The sequence below is a fragment of the Accipiter gentilis genome, chromosome 31 (genome assembly GCF_929443795.1).
Source record: "Accipiter gentilis chromosome 31, bAccGen1.1, whole genome shotgun sequence".
Taxonomy (NCBI): Eukaryota; Metazoa; Chordata; class Aves; order Accipitriformes; family Accipitridae; genus Astur; species Astur gentilis.
In genome coordinates, this window is record NC_064910.1 from 18,342,552 (window position 1) to 18,364,023 (window position 21,472).

At 41.0% G+C, this 21,472-nt stretch overlaps 1 protein-coding gene across 7 annotated transcripts in view; it reads left to right on the forward strand.

The window, feature by feature from the left end:
- The window catches only part of FRMPD4 (FERM and PDZ domain containing 4), a 410,476-nt gene that overhangs the window by 341,579 nt on the left and 47,425 nt on the right, over positions 1-21,472 (forward strand). For all 7 annotated transcript variants that reach the window (XM_049834627.1, XM_049834628.1, XM_049834633.1 and 4 more), the window contains exon 4: positions 1,896-1,998. In XM_049834627.1, coding sequence (XP_049690584.1) covers positions 1,896-1,998 — 103 coding nt within the window. The remainder of the gene's footprint in view (positions 1-1,895; positions 1,999-21,472) is intronic.

Sequence of the window (21,472 nt, forward strand, 5' to 3'; positions counted from 1 at the left end):
TGTTTGCCTGAAAAAAGTTGACCCACTTCATTCAAGGAAAGAAGGTCTTCTCCCTGTTATGTTTATATTGGTTTGATGTCACCTTCATTGCCATTGAATCAGTGTTTTCAAGGGGTATGTTGAGTTGCAAGATTAAAACTTACATATTTTTCATTCTTTTTATCATCAGCTTCCCAAGGAGAGCTAGGTTTCTAACTCTAATACTTGGTTCTAACTATATATTTGTTTCTGAAAAAGAGCATGTTATTGCTGCCGGGATTTTTTAATAGATACTTCTGTATAACTATGTGGCAAAAAGCCAGGTCAAAACAGATTCCTGAATGTCTTACTTGGAGTGAAAACTAGTGAGGTTTGTGGTATTTTTAACTTATGGGGGACCAGACCTGGGACTAATCAGTCTCCCAAATAGCAGGCTCTTGCTGTCTACGCTTAAAAGTTCAGTTGTTACATAAAATTGCCTTGGAGCCAAGGGCAGGGATTTGACTTTGCTCTTGTTCAATATGTTCTTCAGAACCCCCGCAGAGAGCAGAGGAGAGGCAAAATTGACTTTGTGAAGTTCTGATGTCATTTACCCACGTGTGTGCATTGATTATATTTGTATTGCTTTCAGATGAAGCAAGCAGTGTAACTAATATTTGAGCTAGGTCCAGACAGTCCTTTTCTTGCAAGTTAACATTATTAATGTAGTTTTATGTTAAAGCTCAGTTTGGAAAAGGTGTTTATTATATTCTGTTCCAAGTGAGGAGGAGGAAAGATGAGCTCAGGACAACATTTTCCTAAGTGGGTTTGTATCCATTTATGCTGGATATATAAGTGAAGTTTTCAAACCAAGCAGAGGAAAGGAGCAGCATTAGTTCAGTTGTTAAATGAATTGGATTTGAAACATTTTCTTTTAAGACTTTATCTTCATATTGGTAATATTATTGGCTTTTTTATGTATCATCATTGCAGACTTTAAAGACAGAAGACTAGAGAGGATATATCTTTTTGCTAGCAGTTGCGATGTCACACCCTCCTCTGGGCATGTAATCATGCTGAGAAGCAAAGTAGTATGTGCATTTTATAAAGCATAAACTCAATAGGCATTTCAGCAGTGTCAGAATCCAAAGCACATAGACATGTACATGTCTGATTGTCTACTCAGACTAATGCTAAATATCTGTGTCTAACTGAAAGTGGCAGTGCTTTTGGATGTACATAAACCTTGTGTTCACCAAGTGGTAGGAATCCAGAGCAAAACCCTCGAGAGTCTGGAGGTATAGAAACTTACTGGCTTCAGATTGAAGGAAACAGGATTGTTTTGCCCAGAACAGAAAAGTCAGAGGAGAGACCTCCGAATGACTTTCAAATACGTAAGTGATGTTTCATAGGAAAGAGGAATAAGATGTTCTCCAGTGTTACTTTGCCTAGGACAGGGAACAATGTGTTGTAACAAGGGAGATCTGCTGTAGATGCTGGGGAGAACGACATCCTGATCTCAACAGTAGTTAAATAGGATCATTTATTTAGAGGAAAAAGGGAGTCAACCTCAGGGTGGTCTTACAAGAATATCAGACAGATATTGATCAGGGATGAGTAAGGTATGGTTGATCACACCTTAAAGGGTGAATTAGGCCACCTCTTATGGGTCCTTTTGGCCCTCGAGAAAATCAAGCCCTTGCTTTTAATTGGCTAGATGTGGGTTTGGAACTTAACTTGACAAACTTCAGTAGAAGCTTCTAAGCCAAAAGCTTTCAAGATTTTCCTGGTGAGGAAGTACTGGCAATGTCAGAATTAGTGTTAAAACGTGCCATTAGTTGAAGAAAAAAACCACTTATAGTATGTGAACAACAGAGTGTGTCTGTGCATTTACAATGGTCTGCTCACCTGTGGGTTTTTTTCTCATTTGTCTCCAGGCGGCCCCTCTGAAGGAAAGCTTATACCAGGGGATCAGATCATAATGATTAATGATGAGCCAGTCAGCACTGCTCCAAGGGAGAGAGTCATCGACCTTGTCAGGTACTTGATGTCCTGTCACTTAAACTATGAACCCAGTCGCTTATTGCCTGTGCAGTCATTTGATAATACAGCAAGTCCTGCCTTCTCATGGGTGAGAAAAGAAAAAATAATGTTACTTTAGTCATAATGAAGGATGGTGAAGTATTTTAGTATTGAAATGAAATGTCCTCTTAAATGTCCTCTGGGTAGCTGAAAAAAATATAATAAGATATTGGAACAGCTCCAAAATACTTGGATATCAAAAGAGGAATAGTGTTCTGGTGTTTATTTCTGGTATGGGTTTTTGAAAAGTTAATTCCTGGAGCAAGGCAGCTCCAGTCGCTGTTGCTCTATTGCTTTTTTTTGCATGAAGAAAGTTGAGTCAGGTCTGTCTTATGTGAAGAGGAAAGAAAATGTGGTGGGGTGATTTTTGAGAGTGAATGGGTGCATGTAAATGGGAATGTGTAGGGAAGCTCAAAGGGTGTTTGGGTGGATTGCAGGTAGATGAGTTTGTGTGAAAAGCATGGGCAGGGCTGTGTAGATAGGAGGCAGAAAACAAGACAAAAAAGTGACTGTGAAGAGTGAAGGAAAGGAGAAATGTCAATATTGGTAATGGGATGTAGAAGGAAAGAAAGGACAGGGACTGACAAATGCTCAGGATGTAGAAAAAAATTTGATGTGCTTCATATACTAAGCTTATAATTTTGTGTAACAAGAAATATTAGCACATTGCGTATAAAAATGACTGTAATTAAAAAATTAAACATAGAAATGATTATTTTAAATTTCAGTAGCCTGGTTGCTGGACACCATTTTTGCTTTTGTATTTTCCTTCTTATTGGAGTAAACTCTGAATTGGTGGGTCTAGTTGATCCCTGGGAGATACTCAGGTTTTAACTGTGCAGATACCTCTCTTCTGGTAGCTGTCACTGTTGTCGGTGTTACCCGTGTCATTTTGAAAAGTCGCATTTGCTTCCAGAAATTTGGGCAGGAGGTGCCGTGATAGTTGTAATCCTCTTGCAGATCACAATTTGAGCAAATGGGTGCTCATTTGCTGGGGATTCAGCTGTGAAGCTATGTTCCAAAGGCGAGAGGGAAATGGTATAAAGATGCCAGCAACACTGATGCCTTTATCTGTGTTTAGTGGGTTTGGACAAAGTACAGTACATTTTCATATTAAAAACAAAAAAAAAAAAAAAAAAAAAGTGTTAACCTGCAAGTCAACTAACAGAAACACAGCATATTAAGAGGGGACTTGAACACTCTTGTTTTTTGTGACAGAGACCCCATAAACTGCAGAAACTGTCCTGTTCCTAATAAATTTCTGTCCTGTGCTCTGTATTGACAATCAGCATAAACCTCACAAATGGGTCTTAAACTCATTTTTGATGTCTTTGCTTCTTCATAAACTGGTCATATTGCAGTCTTCATTCTTTCCCTGATTCCTTGATATGTAAGTAATCAGAACGAGGATCTCTATCTCATTTCTCTGCTGCCAGCAATATGTAGTAATAACAACAAACAAAATAGACTGATTATGCCTGAGACAAACTGACTTTATTGTGTGGCTGATTCTGTCTGCCTTCAAATGAGAAACTGAATAAGAATGTCACCCTTCCCAATAATGTTGACTCCATAGGTAGTGTCTTAAATTAAGTGTTGTTGCATTCCAGGGGAAGCTTTTGGTGACACTTTTCTTACACTGTAATTCTACCTCTGTTCTTAAAATCTATCTGCCGTTGGGATTTTGACAGAGACTCATTCTTTGGTGAGACTCAGAGTGAAGTGTATTGGGGTTGTATATTACAGTATTTGAAATGAAGAGCTTTCTCTTCATGCCAGTGGGAACACCTGGAATGATTAGACACTGTCACTGTACCGTCCTTACACCACAGCAGAAGCAATTCTTTACACCAATGAAATAATGAATCCCTTCTGTATAATAGAAGGTTTTCATATGGGTTAGATACATCTGCAACTTTGAAACCACTTGCTGTCAGTTTTCAATGTGCGTGGAAGCAATTTTGAAATCTTGTTTTCCAGCTGGTAGCAGTGTACCTGTGGGCAGCAATGAGTCTGTTTTAGATGCATAGGTCAGGCAATGGGCATAATCACAAAACCACAGAATTGAGATGGGATTTCTGGAGGTCATCCAGTCTAACCCGTTGCTCAAAGTGAGCTAGTGTCAAAGTTAGATGTGGCTGCTCAGCACTTGTCGAATCAAGTTTTTAATATCTCCAAAGATGGAGATTTCACAACCACATTGGGCAGATGTTTCAGTTCTTAACTAGTGGCCTTTCAAAGATGATAGAGAGCTTCTTTTACAAGACATGAGCCAACTCCCTCGGCAGCCTTAGATGCATCCCATCCCATGCACTTGTGAGTGTCCCTCTTGCTTAACTGATCCCTAATTCAGTCTTTGTCTACCTCTGCTCCCTAAATTCTGCCACTAAGCTCAGGGACCAGAGGGGCAGACCTTGCCATTAAAGGCCAAAGGCAAGATCGCCTGGCTCAACTGGGCTCTGGCCTTTCCAAGCTGCATCCCACAGGACCCTGGCCACCAGTGCCCTGGACAAGCTCAAGTCTGCTCTTCAGCTTAGACTCCTCTTCCTCCTTTCCCTCAGGATCTTACACTGTAGCATCTCGCGGTCACTGCAGCACATCAATGAAAAATCGATACTCCAACACTGTATTTTTTCTGTGATTGCATGGTCTCTTGGTGATTAGGTATAGCAAGGTATATTTTATATTCATTTATGTTCTGTGGCTATTTTTATGCAGCTTTCCCTCAAAGCTTTTTGTAAAGTCAAGAAATTATTTGACTTTAAAATTGTAGAGTGTGGAAAAAATTAAGCTACTTTCAAAATACAGACGTAAAGATCATAGTGTGCCAAACAGAAGAAACCCAAACTGCATGAGAAAACAAAGGCAGATTTCGTAACCAGATGAGCATCATGCTTTAACAAGCTTAGCAAGACTCAAAGCTTCCAAGCAAAAGTATACACAAATGTTAGATGTTAAGTCAACCTTGAATGTTAAACATTCTTTTTAGTGTAATGCAGTATTTAATTGTTTTCCAAGAAAACATTGTCAGGACATTTCCTTATGAAAAGAGTTACGCTACTGAAGGAAAAGAAAATGGAAAAGAGAACTTCTGCTGTGGTCTATCTTAAATCCAAAAAATAAAAAAAGATTCAGAATGCCCACCAAGAAGGTTATCTGAAAAATGTCAATTAAATCTTCTTTCGTTAGGAAAAAGCATATTCCTGAGCAATAAATTTGCTTTATTTGTAAATTCTCCACAAAATAAGTCAATAGCAGGTTTTTTCAGATCATTTGTTTTTCTTCAGCCCTTTTCATATCAGCTCCAAATTCATTGTGTACTTTTTACTGCTGCGGGGTTAGAAATAGTTAGACTGGTCTTTCAAGAAAGTCCCTTTTGTGTAACGGTTTTACTACAGGAAAATGCAAGAAGATGAAGGAAGCACATAATGCAGAAATTTTCACATTGCCTCTTTATTGCATTTTAATGTTTTAATTATGTGTATGCTTTCTAAACACTCATTACTGAAAATAAGCTTCCTTAAGTAGAAAACTGTATTAAAGCCACCTCTGCTGACTCCAGGGGGTACTGAGCAGGAACCTGCTGAAAGATTTTAGTTTGTTTTTTGAAGAATTGAGGGATACTGTTGCATCCTAGGAGGTCTCAGGTCTGAGATTATCGGGGATATTCATTATAAATATCCCCTGTAGGTCATTCTCATCCATCTAATTCTTTTGGCTCTGCTTTACTGGCAACATTTAATTAGTGTTCAAGTTGTCCTTTGAAAGCCAAGGTTGCAAAAATACGAATACAGTATTGTTTGCAGACAAAATACATAAGGACTCATTATTTCTGGGTAATGTTCAATGGCTTTTGCACCATATTATGTTCTCCTGAGCTATTTTCAAGCACAAACCCAGAAGTCATGTTTATGGTTTCACTTACAAAGAGAGGTCACCTTTATGAGTGTCGCTTATGGCTGCAGTCTAGATGTGTTCCATTCAAGACAGGAAGTTATTGAAGTTGGAAAAAGAGGAAGAAACAAGCCTCATTTTCTAAATGTGTGGTTTCAGTCCAGGCAAGGACCAAGAAAACAGAACACTAAAGAAAGAAGATGTATTTGAAGTCCAGTCTGTTCAAAATTGTAGCAGGAGCTACTTGCCTTGGTTTTCTTTTACTGCTGATACCGATTCTTTGACTTGAAGCTTTTCACACATATTTAACAATAAGTACTTTGAGATAACATTAAAGTCATTGCACAACATAGCAATTTTTTGCATATTTGAAGGTGAGCAACAATGCAAAACTAATGTATTAAAAGGTGTATTAATGTACTGTATCAATTAATTGGTTGTTCAGAGGTGCATGTATTTCATTATCCTTGGTTAATGTTACATTTGTATCTTTTTAAGAATCAGTTTAACCGACCAAGCCTTCTTTTAAAACACTTAAAGAAATATATCTAAGAAATAATTTGCCTTATACTATGTTTATAGGTAATGTCTGTAACATGAATGGCATGATTATCTTAGATTGTACTGGGAATGCATTAGTCTACAAGGATCCCAACATATGTAAAATGTCTTTTTATTTAGCAAGATATTTTACTGAAATTTTAAGTGCCACACAGATGTGCTGCTTACCCCATAAAGCAAACTTCGAGTAGGGCACGGTACTGGTATTTTGTTCATACTTCAATTCAAATAGTTATCCAGGCAGTCTGTGAGGGGAGATGGGCACCTGAAGAGGGTGATCCATCTGAGATACTTCTTTTGGAATAAACTGCCCTGTTGCAAAAAGCTTATTTATGCATTGACTAAAGAAGACGCACAGAAAACTATCTTAGAATAGAAACCTGGCTTCTGGGTTGCTAAATTAGGCTAGAAAATGTAACAGCAGTAAATTAGTATTTGGCGTCCTGTGGAATTCCACTAAAAGACTTTAATTGCAAAGCAAGAACTGAAAAAGGTGAAATTCATTAAGGGCTTTTCTTTCTTGTTGGGTCTATTTTCTATTTAAGAGAAATGACTCAAAAAGCTTTCTGAAATAACTCTTGCTTTGGCAAGTTAATGTCACAGCAAGTTTTCATCAAGAGGATCTAGAGGATTCTTTCAATTCTGCAACAGAATTTCTGTTTTAATTTTGTATTACCATAAAGCTGGAGAAGGAACCCTCCAGGATTTCAGGCTGCGTGTTGCATTCTAAGTGCTAACATGAATTTAATCAATACTGACCCTTCTCACCATCGTCATGGAGTGGATGAGGATTCTGTCACTGCCGTTTGACTCCGTGTGTGTCAGGGGACCAATTTGCCTTCTCTGCATCATCATAGCTAACGCAAGTGCAAAAGGGAGCTCAGTGGCAGTGCCTGTCATCAATCGTCTTCTCACAGCAGCTGAAAATGCCACTTCTCAAATGTAATTTCTGTCTCTAGGCTTAGACTGTTTCATATATTGGATCAAGCAATTTTGGTAGACTTAATATTAAAGACATTCTTTCTTCATCAACATCACAGGGAAAAAAAATCAAGCGTATTAAGCTATTAGCTGTGATACTGCTTAGCAACCCAGACTCTTCAAACTTGCTTTTCCTGAAAAACCAGTTATGCAGACCTTTTAATCTGAAGGTACTCCATTATACTCCCAGATCGGTATATAAATCCAGAGGCTATACCATTTTGTTTCAAACCTTGATCTATGAATTGCTAGCAATTTGGTTTTTAGACACATAATGCTGAAAAGAGGGGCAAAATGTTGGACCAAATTATCTGCAGGAGTTTTACAAGTGATATCAATGGAGATAAGCTTTCCACTAGGGCATTTAATTAGCTACCTCTAATCAGCTGGCCCAAGCATAAAGCTGGGAGTCAGGATATGAGAACTCAGTTCCTGTCTGACTTGAGGGGTGTTGGTAGATGTTTATCTTCTACCTTTTGAGGTGTTTCTGCAACATAATACAGAGATAATTTAAGTACTTTAAATCAGCTGCTGTGAGAGCACAGATTTAGTATTGTCTACTTTACCTTTTTTCTTGGCTGCCGCGGTGATGAGATGCTTCTGGTACTTGAGCTAATATATTGAGAGCTAATTCAGATCTCTCTAGATTTTAGTTATTAATCTGTAACAAGGTTTCAGAAATGCTTGTCCACCTTTTCAAAGGCCTGTAAGAGTTAAGCTGAGTTGAAAGCTATATGGAGATGTTACTTATTGTTAAAATCAGTACCAACTATGGAAATGTTTCTCTTTCAAATCCATTGTATCTGTGGAAGCATGCAGTCTCATACCCTTGCTCTGTTCTTAGCAGAAAGTTGGCTGACATGGTTTAGACAGGTTTGGGCTCAGTAATTCAAATGTTTGGAATGCTGAGGACTTAATTTCTTTTCATGTGCACCGTGGTGGATGCCCCCTGGAGTTAGCAAGGCTAGGGTCTTTTTGAAATTCCAAGGCTTGATGTGTCATCTAGTTGCAGTGTTGTGTCATCATCCTATTCTGTTATCCTCTAGAAAGAGGAGTCGGCCGTGATGAATTTCAGGTCAGCTGTTCTGTAACAAGTTGCTTTATGGTAACTGAATGCAAGGGTATAGACAGAGATGTGGAACAGCTGTGCCCAAAACATAAGCAACTGTACAAAATGCCTTCTTCAGTTGTGAACCGGCGAGCATCGCTCTCATCAGGTTGTTCTGACAAGCAGGCTTACCTCTTCTCATAAAACTAAACAAAAGCATTGGCTTGTCTGCATGGAGGATTTACTTTGAAGCCAGGTGCACTGATGTGAATGTTTCAAAGTAATTGTTTCCATGTAAAGGCATACAAATGAACACCCACCTTTGAGTTTATTAGTTAACCCTTCCACGTGATGGATTTCCTCTGTATTGTATGCTCTGCGATAGACGTTTCTTCTTCTTTGCGCTGTTGCTGTAAGCCCCGTGCATCAAAGGATTACTTCCTGTTGGAATATGTAGCAGGAGGTACCTAAAAATCTCATGTCCTGTGTTTGGGGAGCATTACAGAGGTAACTACAGAAATCTCATAGTTTCCCTTTCCCAGCCCCCTTGTCTGTCTCTTTTGGGATGACATTTCCAAAGCATAAAAGGTTATGTTGGGCAAGCCAGCCCTCCACGTCGTGCTGTGGGTACTTGAATATTCTGCAGCTTGTGTGGATGCCTTGAGGACATTCCTACAGGACAGCTACACTTACACAAGACAAGCGCTGTGATATGGAGCAGTTTAATCAGCAGAAAACAGAGAGGAAGACAAGACAGAGACAGCTTCAGGAGCTTGCTTTGGAAGCGCTAGTCTGCGCAGAACAGATTCTGGGCTTGCAGGAGCAGTACGGGCTGACAGGAGAGGGTTGTGCTGTGCCTCTGGGGCTGCCAGCAAGGACTGACTGTGAAGTATGAAGATGACAGAGATGCTTTCACCACCGCATGCACAGAACTCACAAAGCAACTCTGCCCTTCCACAAGTGTGTGGCTGCCCTCACTGGGAAGTTACAGCTCCCTCACCCTGCCAGTCAGTTGCTGACTGGTTCAGCACGTACACGTCAGCTAATGAAGCTACTGTAATGGAAAAAATAGCCATTTTGGAGAAGATCTGATAGTTGTGTGGTAGAAGGGCTGTGATGCTTTGTGAAGGCTTGTGGTACACACAACGTGGACAGTGGTGACATCAGCATTCCCTTTTATCCTGAGGCAGTGCTGGACATTTGGATCATAGAAATTAACTGGTTTTTATCTGCTGCCTAAAGAGCTTCAGGATGACAGAGAAATACTTTAAAAGACTGAAAGGTAGATGACAAGCAAAAGGCTTGTAGTTATTATGAATTATACCCAAATTCCATATTTTGATAGAAAGACAGCAAAGGTGATGTAAAGAGCTGGGAGGCAAACACGGTATTTTTATGGTTTTGTAAGTTGACCCTTGGAGGGTTGTGTCTGCTACAGGCGCCTTGTACAAAAGAAAGGCAGAAAGATTTTAATCTCCTGTTTTTAAGTAATGCTGTTTTGGAGGTGGCAGTTTTATATGCACCAGCGCTCATATGAAATGTAAAAAGTAATTTAAACTGTTGAGAGAGAAGGGTGAAAAGACTGTGACCAATTTGCAATGTCTTGTATAGTTTCATGAATTTGAAATACCTTTAGTCTTTAGCTGTTAATTCTGTAGAAGCTCGTGGCAGTGACTGTATTTGAAGGGTTTTGTGCATTTTACAAAAACTCATCTGTTTGTCAAATTGGAGAAGATGAAACTAGCATAACTGTTAGTGTGGTGGCTATGTATGTGGTTTTTTATAGCCCAGTGAGAAGGGGAGGGGGGAGGCAAGCAAAAATGAATAGCTTTTAAAGAAATCTTGTACCATGTAATTGGAAAATATGGATAAACGGAGGTCTTAAGCCCTTCTCCTTGGGGCTGCTTAGATACTGTGAGCAACTGGCATGTTGAGTGGTGGTGTAATCCCATCTTTGCAGTTAAGGGAGCACTTTTTTTCCCTGTCAAGGTGGAAGCAGCACTCCCTGGGGTGGGAAGGAGATAAGGAGAGTGACTGGGAAATGTGTAAAACCCTACTCAGAGCAAAGTGTCACAGAGCGGTCTTGGTAGCTCATGGGCCAATGATAGAATGGCGTAATTTTAATGAATTGTGTAATGGAAAGCTGACTCAGGAGTTCCTGAAGATGGCAAGACCTTTCTTTGGCATGCTGATGCTGTGTCTTTCTGGCTTCCTGACTCCCAGAGTTAGTTTTTAGTATCATAATCCTATTTACTTCACAGACTACATTTAATCTATTAAGTAAAGTAAGATGAAGAATGGTGCCTCCTGAAGCTGTGTGCACCCATAAGGTGGCTGTCCCTCATGACACTAGGGTCCAGTTACAATCGCTCTCTCTACACTTCCATTTCATATCCCTGCTCTGACAGCAATGTTGCCTTTCAGTCAGCCAAAGGCATGTGGGAGACACAGTGCTTGACACCAGTAACTTGTAGTTTGCTGTGGAGCTGGAAAATCACAAAAATAGTAGAGATGAGAAGTACCTGGCTGAATACTAGTCTAATAAAACTCTCTCAGTCCAAACTTCTTTTTGATTCAGAGATGTATAGACTTAAGTGTGTTGTAAGAAAATTGGATCTGGCTTTCAGTGCAGTTGACTTAAAATTTTTATGACCTTTTTTGTGTTGGAAAGGCCTAATGTTTTTTTTTTTAAGCTTTTTAAAAAATACTGAGAAATAACATCAAAAGGCTTAAGCCTGTCATTAGCAAGTCCTTTCTCTTTCCTGCTTCCCTCCAAGAAGAATAATTTTGTGACTCAGAGTCTCTCTTAGCAGTTGATAGTATAATGTAATTGGAATAGAAATGTTGTAGGGACTTCTGCATTGCTCGATGGACTAGAAAACTTAATACGCAGAATTAGATCGTATTTTTAATTTAGCAATAGTACAGCCAATAAGGACTCCCAAAATTGCCAAGAGATTGAGTATCTACATCTGACTTTACCTGATATGCCCAATCAAAAGGTTAGTTAGAAGGGAAGGAGAACGGGTTTACATATTCTGACTCATTAGTCCCCTAAGTGAGATTCTTCAGTTAAATATTACCACTGATTGGGATGACTCTGGGTCATAGTGGAAGGTCAGAGGACAAAAACAGTTTCTCATTAAGCAAAGGATCTGAGACAAGAACTAATAGAAAATAAAAATAAATTCACCTGTAAAAAATATTGAATGCTTCAAAAAGCAGCTTAACGCAGTAGATTTCTGTGGGATTTATTATTCAACTCTTTCTGGTTTGATTTCTGATGTGACAATTGATCATCTGTAGTTTATTACAAGCAACACATGAAAAATAGTGTAAGAGAAACATTTTAGCTTCTGCTTTAGCTATTTTTAGGCTTTTTTTTCCCAAGGATACCATTCTCTGCCTGTCTTTTTGCTCTACTTGAAACATCCAAGTCTTCACAGACCTCCTGGAAGTAGCAACAGTAATAGGGGAAAGATGAATCACGTGTATTTCACAGCAGGTGACTTCCAAAGGATGTTGGTCTTAGTCTTACTTTGTCATTGTCTGAGAAACTGTCGTGGTTTAAGCCCAGCTGGTGACAAAGCACCACAAAGCTGCTCGCTCACTCCTCCCCTCTGGCCATGGTGAGATGAGGAGAAAATATAAAGAAATGCTCATGGGTCAAGACAAGGACAGGGAGGGATCACTCCCCACTTATGGTCACGGGCAAAAGACAGGCTCAACTTGGGGAAGAAACAAAATCAATTTAATTGACTACCCATCAAATCAAAACATGGATACTGAGAAGTAAAACCCAACCTTAGACCACCTTCCCCCCAGCCCTCCCTCGTGCCCGGCTCAACTGCGCTCCCGGTTCTCTCTACCTGGACAGGGGAATGGGGGCTGGGGTCGGTTCCTCACCCCTGGTCTCTGCCGCTCCTTCCTCCTCAGGGGGAGGAGGACTCTGTGCTCTTCTCCAAGGTGGGTCCTTCCCACGGGCTGCAGTCCTTCAGTCCCAGCCTGCTCCAGCTCGGGTTTCCCCACGGAGCGGCGGCCATCTTGGGGGGCCTCCGCTCCCCTCCATGGCTGGGGGGGACAGCCTGCCGCCTCACCGCGGGCTGCGGGGGCATCCCCTCCTGCCTTCCTCCCTGACCTCGGTACCCACAGAGGGGTTCCTCTCCCGTTCCAATCCCCCACTCCCTGCAGGTTTCCCCTCTGAAATCTGCTCTCCCACCGGTGTTTCCACTGTCCCTGAGGGGCTCGGCCTGGGCCAGAGGCGGGTCCGGCTTGGAGCTGGGGCAGCTTCCAGCAGCTCCTCACAGGAGCCGGCCCTGCGGACCCTACCCTGCTGCCAAAAAAACTGCCATGACAGAAACCAAGAGAAACTCATTCTGAGAAACCAAGAAGTGAGAAATATCAAAATAGAGACTGTAAATATGAAAACAGAGACTGTAGAGCTAAACCTAGGCTGCCGTCAACCTCCGCTACCCCAAAGGCATATTTCTTTCATAGTATGTGCTGAAATGTTAATTGTTCTGTTAGCTCTTATTCCTCTTCATGCAGACTAAAGCTTAATGTATTTTACTTACTGCACAAGGGGAAATCCCTGCAGTCGGCTGTCTATATTGTTAAATAAAGTAATTCAGCTTGGTTGGAGGTTTAGTTAAAACCAAATTTGTTCAGCTTATGAATCAAACAAGACTCCAGGAGAGACAAAGGTCTTGTCATCTTCTATCTCAGAACTTACCCATTTTATGATGATCACTTCAGCTTTTCAGCAGGTCTGTTACTCAGAAAGCAATACGCAAAAAGGCAGTTGTTCTTCTAGAGAACAAAATTCATTGCTATAGCAATTTAAAATCCTCGAGGTCATCTGTATTTCATAAAAACTGTAGGAGTCATGAGGTTTAATCGTTGCACTGAAATCTTTGTTCCATACATTGTCTTTCTGCTCAATATTCTTTTCTATGCATCGTTACAGTGTGCCTGAGACTTAAAAGGAAAATATCATCTGCCTAAGAGTTTATCAAGAATAATAGCAACAACTCTCAATTTTGGAAGACAGCAAAAAATTAAAACTAGTCATTAATTGAGTTTGCAGTCCAGTTTCTTTTTAATTCTTTATCCTGTGTCATTCTCCTTACAGCTCAATTATACATGGAAATTATACTTTTGTGACCAGAAATACTCTTTTGTTCTGCATTTTATCTGAAATTCTGTTTGTGTTCAAAGCCTTTAATTAAATATTAGAACAAATGCATTAGTAAAGATACCGCTTTTTTCTCCTTAAAAAGTATTGAAACAATTTCTTAGTGTTCTACACCAATTATAGTCATGTTACAGTGTCCAGCAGGCTTGTTGAGTTCATTAATAATTCATACAAACTGCCATGGATTTAAGGAAGGAACTTTACCACATATTGACATATGGGAGTGAAAGAAAACTAAACACACTCTCTTGCAACCATTTTTTTGTTGGAGAAAGAGGAGGTTGTATTATTTATGCTCTGAGGTACATAGACTGAGGATACAGTTTGCTAATGTAACTCTTAGGGCTGTTTATTGGACAAATAACATTTCATAAGCATGCAGTATGTCTTCTGCATTTGTATGTATGCATCTGCGTATGTTTGTATGTATGTGCAGGGAGAGAGGAATATGATTCATAAAGCTTTATTATCATGGATTTGGGATGCGTGCGTTACTTAGAAACGAGAACCTGAGGTTCTGCAGCTTATTTAAACCAAAACCTTATCATGACGTTATATATAGTTTGTGCAGCCGATCTGTTACAAGGAGAGTTGTGTTAGAGAATTTTAAAATATTTATTTGAAATATTTCCTATATCTCTACCTAAAAGTGATAAATAGAAAGCGCCAATTCTGACATGTCATTATGATTCTCTTCAGTATTAGAAACTCATGTCTCATTTCTGTTTTACTAGGAAAATACATGTTAAAATAGAGAATGATGTGAACATGGGGGGGGGGGGGGGGTGGTTATAACCCTTATCATTTTAGGAGTATTACTAGTTTTATGGAGGGTTTTTTAGAATATTACTGTTCATAGCATATACAGGTTAGCGATGGATATATGCATATATGCTGCATACATTTTTCTAAAGATACCTAATACAGTTAACTTAATCCCTTTGGGGATTGCCTCACCCACAGGGGAGGCTGTGGGTGTCATGAAGCTTTTGTAAGTCAGGCAGCAACAGCCAGAGCTACAGCTCCTGTGAGACGTTAAGGAGTTCAGGAGAGCAGAGCTGGAGGTCAGCATGATCCGAGGCAAAGCTGGTACTTCAGGTTGACAAACGAAGCATGTCAGTATTTTATAATAGAATCATGGAATCATAGAAGAGTTTGGGTTGGAAGGGACCTTTAAAGGTCATCTGGCACAACCCCCCTGCAGTGGGCAGGGACATCTTCAACTAGATCAGGTTGCTCAGAGCCCCGTCCAACCTGACCCTGAATATTTCCAGGGATGGGGCATCTACCACCTCTCTGGGCAACCTGTGCCAGGGTTTCTCCACCCTCATTGTGAAAAATGTCTTCCTTATATCTAAAATTTCTTCCTTATATCTAGTCTAAATCTACCCTCTTTGAGTTTAAAACCGTTATCCCTTGTCCTATCGTAATAGGCCCTGCTAAAAAGTTCATCCCCATCTTTCTTATAAGCCCCCTTTAAGTACTGAAAGGCTGCAGTAAGGTCTCCCTGGAGCCTTCTCTTCTCCAGGCTGAACAAACCCCAACTCTCTCAGCCTTTCCTCATAGCAGAGGTGTTTCAGCCCTCTGATCGTTTTTGTGTCCCTCCTCTGGACCCGCTCCAACAGGTCCCTGTCTTTCCTGTGCTGAGGACCCCAGATCCGGACGCAGAACTGCAGGTGGGGTCTCACCAGAGCAGAGCAGAGGGGCAGAATCCCCTCCCAGGACCTGCTGGCCATGCTTCTTTTGATACAGCCCAGGATACAGTCGGCTTTCTGGGCTGCAGGTGCACATTGGTGGCTTATGTCCAGCTTTTCACCCACCAGTACCCCCAAGTCCTCCTCTACAGGGCTGCTCTCGCTCCCTTCATCCCCCAGCCTGTATTGATACAGGGGGTTGCCCCAACCCAGGTGCAGGACCTTGCGCTTGGCCGCGTTGAATGTCATGAGGTTCACACGGTCCCACTTCTTGAGCTTGTCCAGGTCCCTCTGGGTGACATCCTGTCCCTCAGGTGTGTCAACCGCACCACTCAGCTTGCTGTCATCTGCAAACTTGCTGAGGGTACACTCAATCCCATTGTCTGTGTTTGTGATGAAGATATTAAACAGTACTGGTCCCAATACGGACCCCTGACGGACACCACTTGTCACCAGTCTTCATCTGCACATTGAGCCTTTGACCACTACCCTCTGGATGCAACCATCTGACCAATTCCTCATCCACTGAACAGTCCACAGGATGTGGTAGGGTACCATGTCAAAGGCCTTACAGAAGTCCAGACAGATGACATCCGTATCTCTTCCGTTGTCCACTGATGTAGTCACTCCATCATAGAAGGCCACTAGGTTGTTCAGGCAGGACTTGCCCTTGGTGAAGCCATGCTGGCTGTCTCGAATCATCTCCCTGTCCTCCACGTGTTTTACATTGCTCCAGATGGAGCAAAAATACTGCTGAGGATGCTGAGCCACCCTCACTATCCTGAAGCAAAACATCTCAGCTTTTTCTGTCCTTACGGTGCTGTCCACTGGGGTCTGGCAGACTCTTGTACTTCCAGGAGTTTACTAGGGAAGAATTTTGGAGCCTGCATCATCAGAAAAGTTCTGTTGGTGGGTTACGAAGCCCAGTTGTCCACCCGCTGGGGCTGAGGACTAAATACCATGTCTGCCCTCTGGTAGGGGCCATGTACTTACTCATCCTCATCTCGCTCCAGCCCATGACACTGCGCACTGAAAGAGCAGCGGTCGGCTCCTGAGCAGGCAGAAACATGCCTCAACTAAGAGCGTGGTGGAGCCCAGGACCCGTAAAATCACACTTTCCAGCCCTTGAGCTGAGAGGCCACATGGGCAGGGTGCAAAGGGACTTTTGGGAAATGGGACTGTAAGATCAAGGAAGAGACTGACGGTGGGAAAGAGGAGGTGATTGAGGAGATTGTGGGCGAAGATTACATATAGGGCATCGAGGTTAACATACATGGTGCCTGCCTCTCAGAGGTAGTCCTGCTGTCTGTTGTGTGTTTTGACTAGGGGATGGCAGTCCTTCACGGTCCGCTCTTTTTGGGCTGACTTCCTTGCAAGCTGTTGATGATGTAGAGCATTTGGTAGAGCAGCCTCAAAGAAATCCTGTGGTGCCTACAGTCTTGTAGTTAACTGTCTTTGCAGTGTGGCGTTGCAGTAACCTCACGCTGGGTCTTCCCATCTCTAGCTGACAGCCCTACTGTCATGTGGCAACAGCTGGCCAAATTCCAGAAATTCAGACATTTAGGGAAAGGAGCTTTGGAAGTCATGCATTGGCGTTGCAAGGCAGGTGCCGTTTCCCAGCAATGTTGAATAAGGCGTCTGGTAGTAAAAGCTTTGCTTCAGAAGAAGCCTGGCCAAAGTGAAGCACAGGGTGGATGCGCCTGTTGCTCGGAGCAAGTGAAATAAAGCTGTTACCATGAGCGTTCCTGTCTTGATCCCCTTGGCTCAGAGAACTGAAGCTTAGCCTAGGGTGAAACTACCAGAGGCTGTTAAGAGGCAGCATTTTGTGCCTCAGCTTGCCATTGCATTAAATAATTAATTGAATCTGACCTTTCAGAGCAGTACATTGTAGCAAGAGAATGAATATAAAAAGGATATAAAAATGAAAAGAATCTCAAGTGGGAGTAGGAAGGCAATATAAATTTTATATATAACCATAGAAGGTTTGCAGCGCTGTCTGTTCCTGAAAGTGTGCCGGTAATTGGACGTAGTTCGGGAAGAGCAGCAAAAATGAGCCAGAAGTTGTCTCTTTTATGAGAGACATCAGAAGCTCAGCCTAGTTAAGTTATCGCGGGAGAGGTCAAGATAACTGTATTTGAATGTGGACATCTGAACAAGGAAGAACTTGGATAGCAGGCACCTCTTCAGCTTAGCAGAAAGGACAGTCCAGTCCTATGAAACTGCAGCTGGTAACACCGAGAGGTGAGAGAGAGCGAGCTGTGGTCATTCGCCATCGTTTCAAGTCTTTCAATGAGGATCTTGTATTTGTTTGGAAAGATGGGCTGTAGCTTAAGCAGAAGTTAAGGCCTTCACAAAACACCTAGCAGCTATGGTTAGCAGGGGAGTTTGTGTTTTGCAGAAAGTCAGATGGAAGTTGTATGTTGGTCTTCAGACCTTTGAATGCATAACAGTAATAACACTGCCCTATCTCATCGCTGAATTCTGACTATGAGCCGCTCAAAAAGCCATCCTCGGTCCCTGTGGGATTATCAGCCCTTACTGGGAAGGACTGAGTTTTCTGGGAAGGTGGCAAAATGAGTATTTTTGTCTTAACAGCAGTAACTTTCTGCTCTTGGTCTCTTCCTCGCTCTCACCCATGCCCATGTCTGTCTGCCCGCACTTAGCATCACGCAGAGTATCTTTCAAAGGCTTGCCCATAGCTAGATGTGTTCTGCCTTGCAACCTCACCAGATATCAATGCTATGCAGGACATGACTGCTTTTTTGTTTGGTTAGTTGGGGTTTTTTTCCTTTTTTTTGAGTTGTGCATTATTTCAGTGGAGCTAGTGAGCCATTTTTTAGGTGGAAGTGAAATGCAGCATGATAACCAGTTACTTTTCTAATAAACAGTGCTGAACATACACATTTGACAGTGTTTCCTTCAGCTTTTGCTACTTATTTTTTTTCTGCACTGAATGCCTGGAAAAGTTCTGTTTTGGCAATTAGAGCTCTGAATGTCAGAAACAGTAGGAAGAAACAATAATTTGGTTTGGTTGTACTGTGGTGAAGATTATGGCATAAGTGCTGTAATCTGATAGGATTTACCGATCTAAGACTTAGTTTTTATTCAAGCAATAGTTTGTTTACAGTAGAGATTAATTACTCCTAATGTCTTGATTAGAAAGATGATGTTTTACCAAACAGCAGCATGCAGTAGGTACTTTGAACAGCTACTTTACCGCACATTTTTAAAATGTATTCATATGTTACACTTCATATATTTCACAAAAATCATAGTCTATTGAGTAAACAGTAAACTTTAAAAAAACATTCCAATATGTGCTTGTGTAAGTGTTTGATAGATGCTTCTGAACAGTTAAATTGTCTCAACAAAAAATATTGGGATTTTGAATTGCCTGCTGTCTTCCTAATACTCTCTTCATGACAGATTACCAGTATCTCCATGAGAGTTTTTCCTTCAGCTGCTGCTTTAGAATAATTACAGTGCTTTTGCATATATGTCATTAACAATGAGGGGAAAGAAAAAGCTCTTGTCAAGGCTGTTCATTTAGATATCTGATGCATGAGGCAGGATAATACGAATTTCCCAGTAGGATACCAGTTGCTGCTCATAGTGCACCACCAATGTACTGTTTTGTTATTTCAAAGAAGGTAATATCATTATAAACATGGATTTTTATGTCTACCGTAATTTATAAAGAAAAATGTCAGTGGCTCTTCGGTCAAAAATACATTTGTTATGATAGCTGTTTAACAATACTGTTATTATTGTAAATGGAGCAACAAAACACAGCATTTTACAATTATTAAACTTGATACAGTGGCAGCGATAGCACTGTTTCCCCTTATCCTGCCAGTGCCAGATCTATTAAAACTCCTGCCCATTAAGCAGTCAAGTGCAAATAAAGCTATCCTACAGCTTTGTAAATGAATTATTTTTTATTTACCCGAGATAGATGATGGATTTGTTTTTGCGGGCACAGAGAATGATGCCAGGTTTATTTTCTGTTTAGGGACAGCTCTGAACATGATTAGTATTCTGTATGTTGAATCTATAAATGATGTGTCCATAACTATAAATGCTAAAATGCATACTGCCTCCTTCTAGAAATACTTATCTTTTGCTTTCTGGGAAGAAGTGCCTACTTCTTTAAGGCTTTATTAAGGGTAAACATTTGACAAAGATCTCTTCAAAAGCGACAGGAAAGGTGTTGCTTTGCCACCTGTGCTTAGTTTTCTTGGGAACTACAGTGCAATGTTCATCCTCCAGCAAAATGGGTCTGATCCAAAGCCTGCTGAAGACGGTGGCAATCTTTTGATGGATTTCAGGGGGATTTGGATCAGGCTGTTTATGGATTACCCCATGGATTACTTGTAGTGACTCTACTTGTAGCCTGCCAGTTTATTTAAGATATAGCTGTCAAATGGTGGAATAACACACTTTAAGAAAGCATTTACCTATTTGATCTAGGGTAGTTCAAGGAGTGATTTTGTGACATGCCATTCCTGGTGGCTACCCATGCCAGCCACTGCAGATCCCCTTCCCATCACTCTCCCTAATTCTCTCCCTTCGCTTTCCCATCACTCTCCCTTCTCTGAAACTGGATGCCTACTGAGGGCTTCAGAAAACACGAGGTGAAAATTAGATATTTCAAGTAGGCCAAACCTATTTTTAACATAATGCTGTATATTGCAAAACAAAACTGTAGAGGAGCAAGACACTGAAAGAGTTTTTAGTGTGTTAGGTTTTATGACTGGTAGGATGGTCTATGCACTGGCTTTATTACCATTTTTTCACTGCGTCACCCTCTGTTTGTACCAATTTCACATCAGCATCGCTGGGGCAGGGTGCAGAGGCACATGGGGCACAGTAGAGGGCTATCGAAGCTTGCAACAGCAGCCTTCAACTTTGCTTTCTAGCTACAAGAGAAAAAAAACAGTGGATATTTGTTATGTACTTACTGAACAATAGCACGCAGTTGGAAGTCCTTTCCCTGTATTTCTCTCATGAGTCCAAATTAAACCATTAGGTAATTTTATTACAAGTCGTGGCTTCCATGTGAATGGGTGAAAAGCCCAGTCTTGCTTAAGTGGAGGAGCCCAGTCCTGCTGACTGCAGAAAGAGCATAAAACCATGAGCTGCGAAAGACCAAAAATGCAAAAACAGAAGATACAAGTTTATCATAGCTGGCGCCGTGGCTTTTGAGTCATGGTAGGCTTTGATACACCATTATTTAATGCATGAGTTTGACAGCACTGAGATAAAGTTTCTGATATAAATCAGTTAATCTTCTTTTTCCTGAGGCTTTTTTACTACGAAAAGAGGTTAGAGGGGGAGGAAAGGGAGACCATGCCCAAGAGAGCTGCCTTTGCCACATCTCCTCTGCTACTTCTGTCTTCATCCTCCTCCTCACAAGTTACATGTAGTTTAACCATCTATCTCATGGATTGTAAGAAGTACCTTTATGTACATCATCCCTACCACCACTTCAGTAATAGTAATAATGGGAAAGTTTTTGAAATCAAGTTTCATTGCTTTTCATCTTTCTGTTTTTACATTCCTTAATTTTCCAGTCCTCACTACAGTGTTAGAGAAGGAAACCCAAAGCAGGCTGAATGAGAAATGTCTCCCTATTTCATGATCTGACCTATTAAAACAGAGCTTAAATAAGTAAAACAAATATGTGATTAATTGATAGCACCCTTCTTTACAACATATATTGTAATGTGGTTTTCAGTGAAATCATCTTCCTTCCTGAGCTAAGCATATTGTGCAGAGAAAGTTCATTAGATTCAGGACTTACAGTTACATTCCATATGACAGATACTTCAGTGGTGATTGCTGAAGTTCAGAAGAACTTTGACGAGAAGCAAATGTCATCCAAAAATGTCAGTACTGTGTGTACTGGGTCACCTCTGAATGTGAGCATTATCACAAGCTTTTATGAAACAAATTAATCACTTGAAAGGGGAATACAACAATTTAGGAACCACCAGACCAAATCAGATCCAAAGTCCATTTATTCCAGCCTTTGGTATCTGATAGGACCGGTTCCAGTTG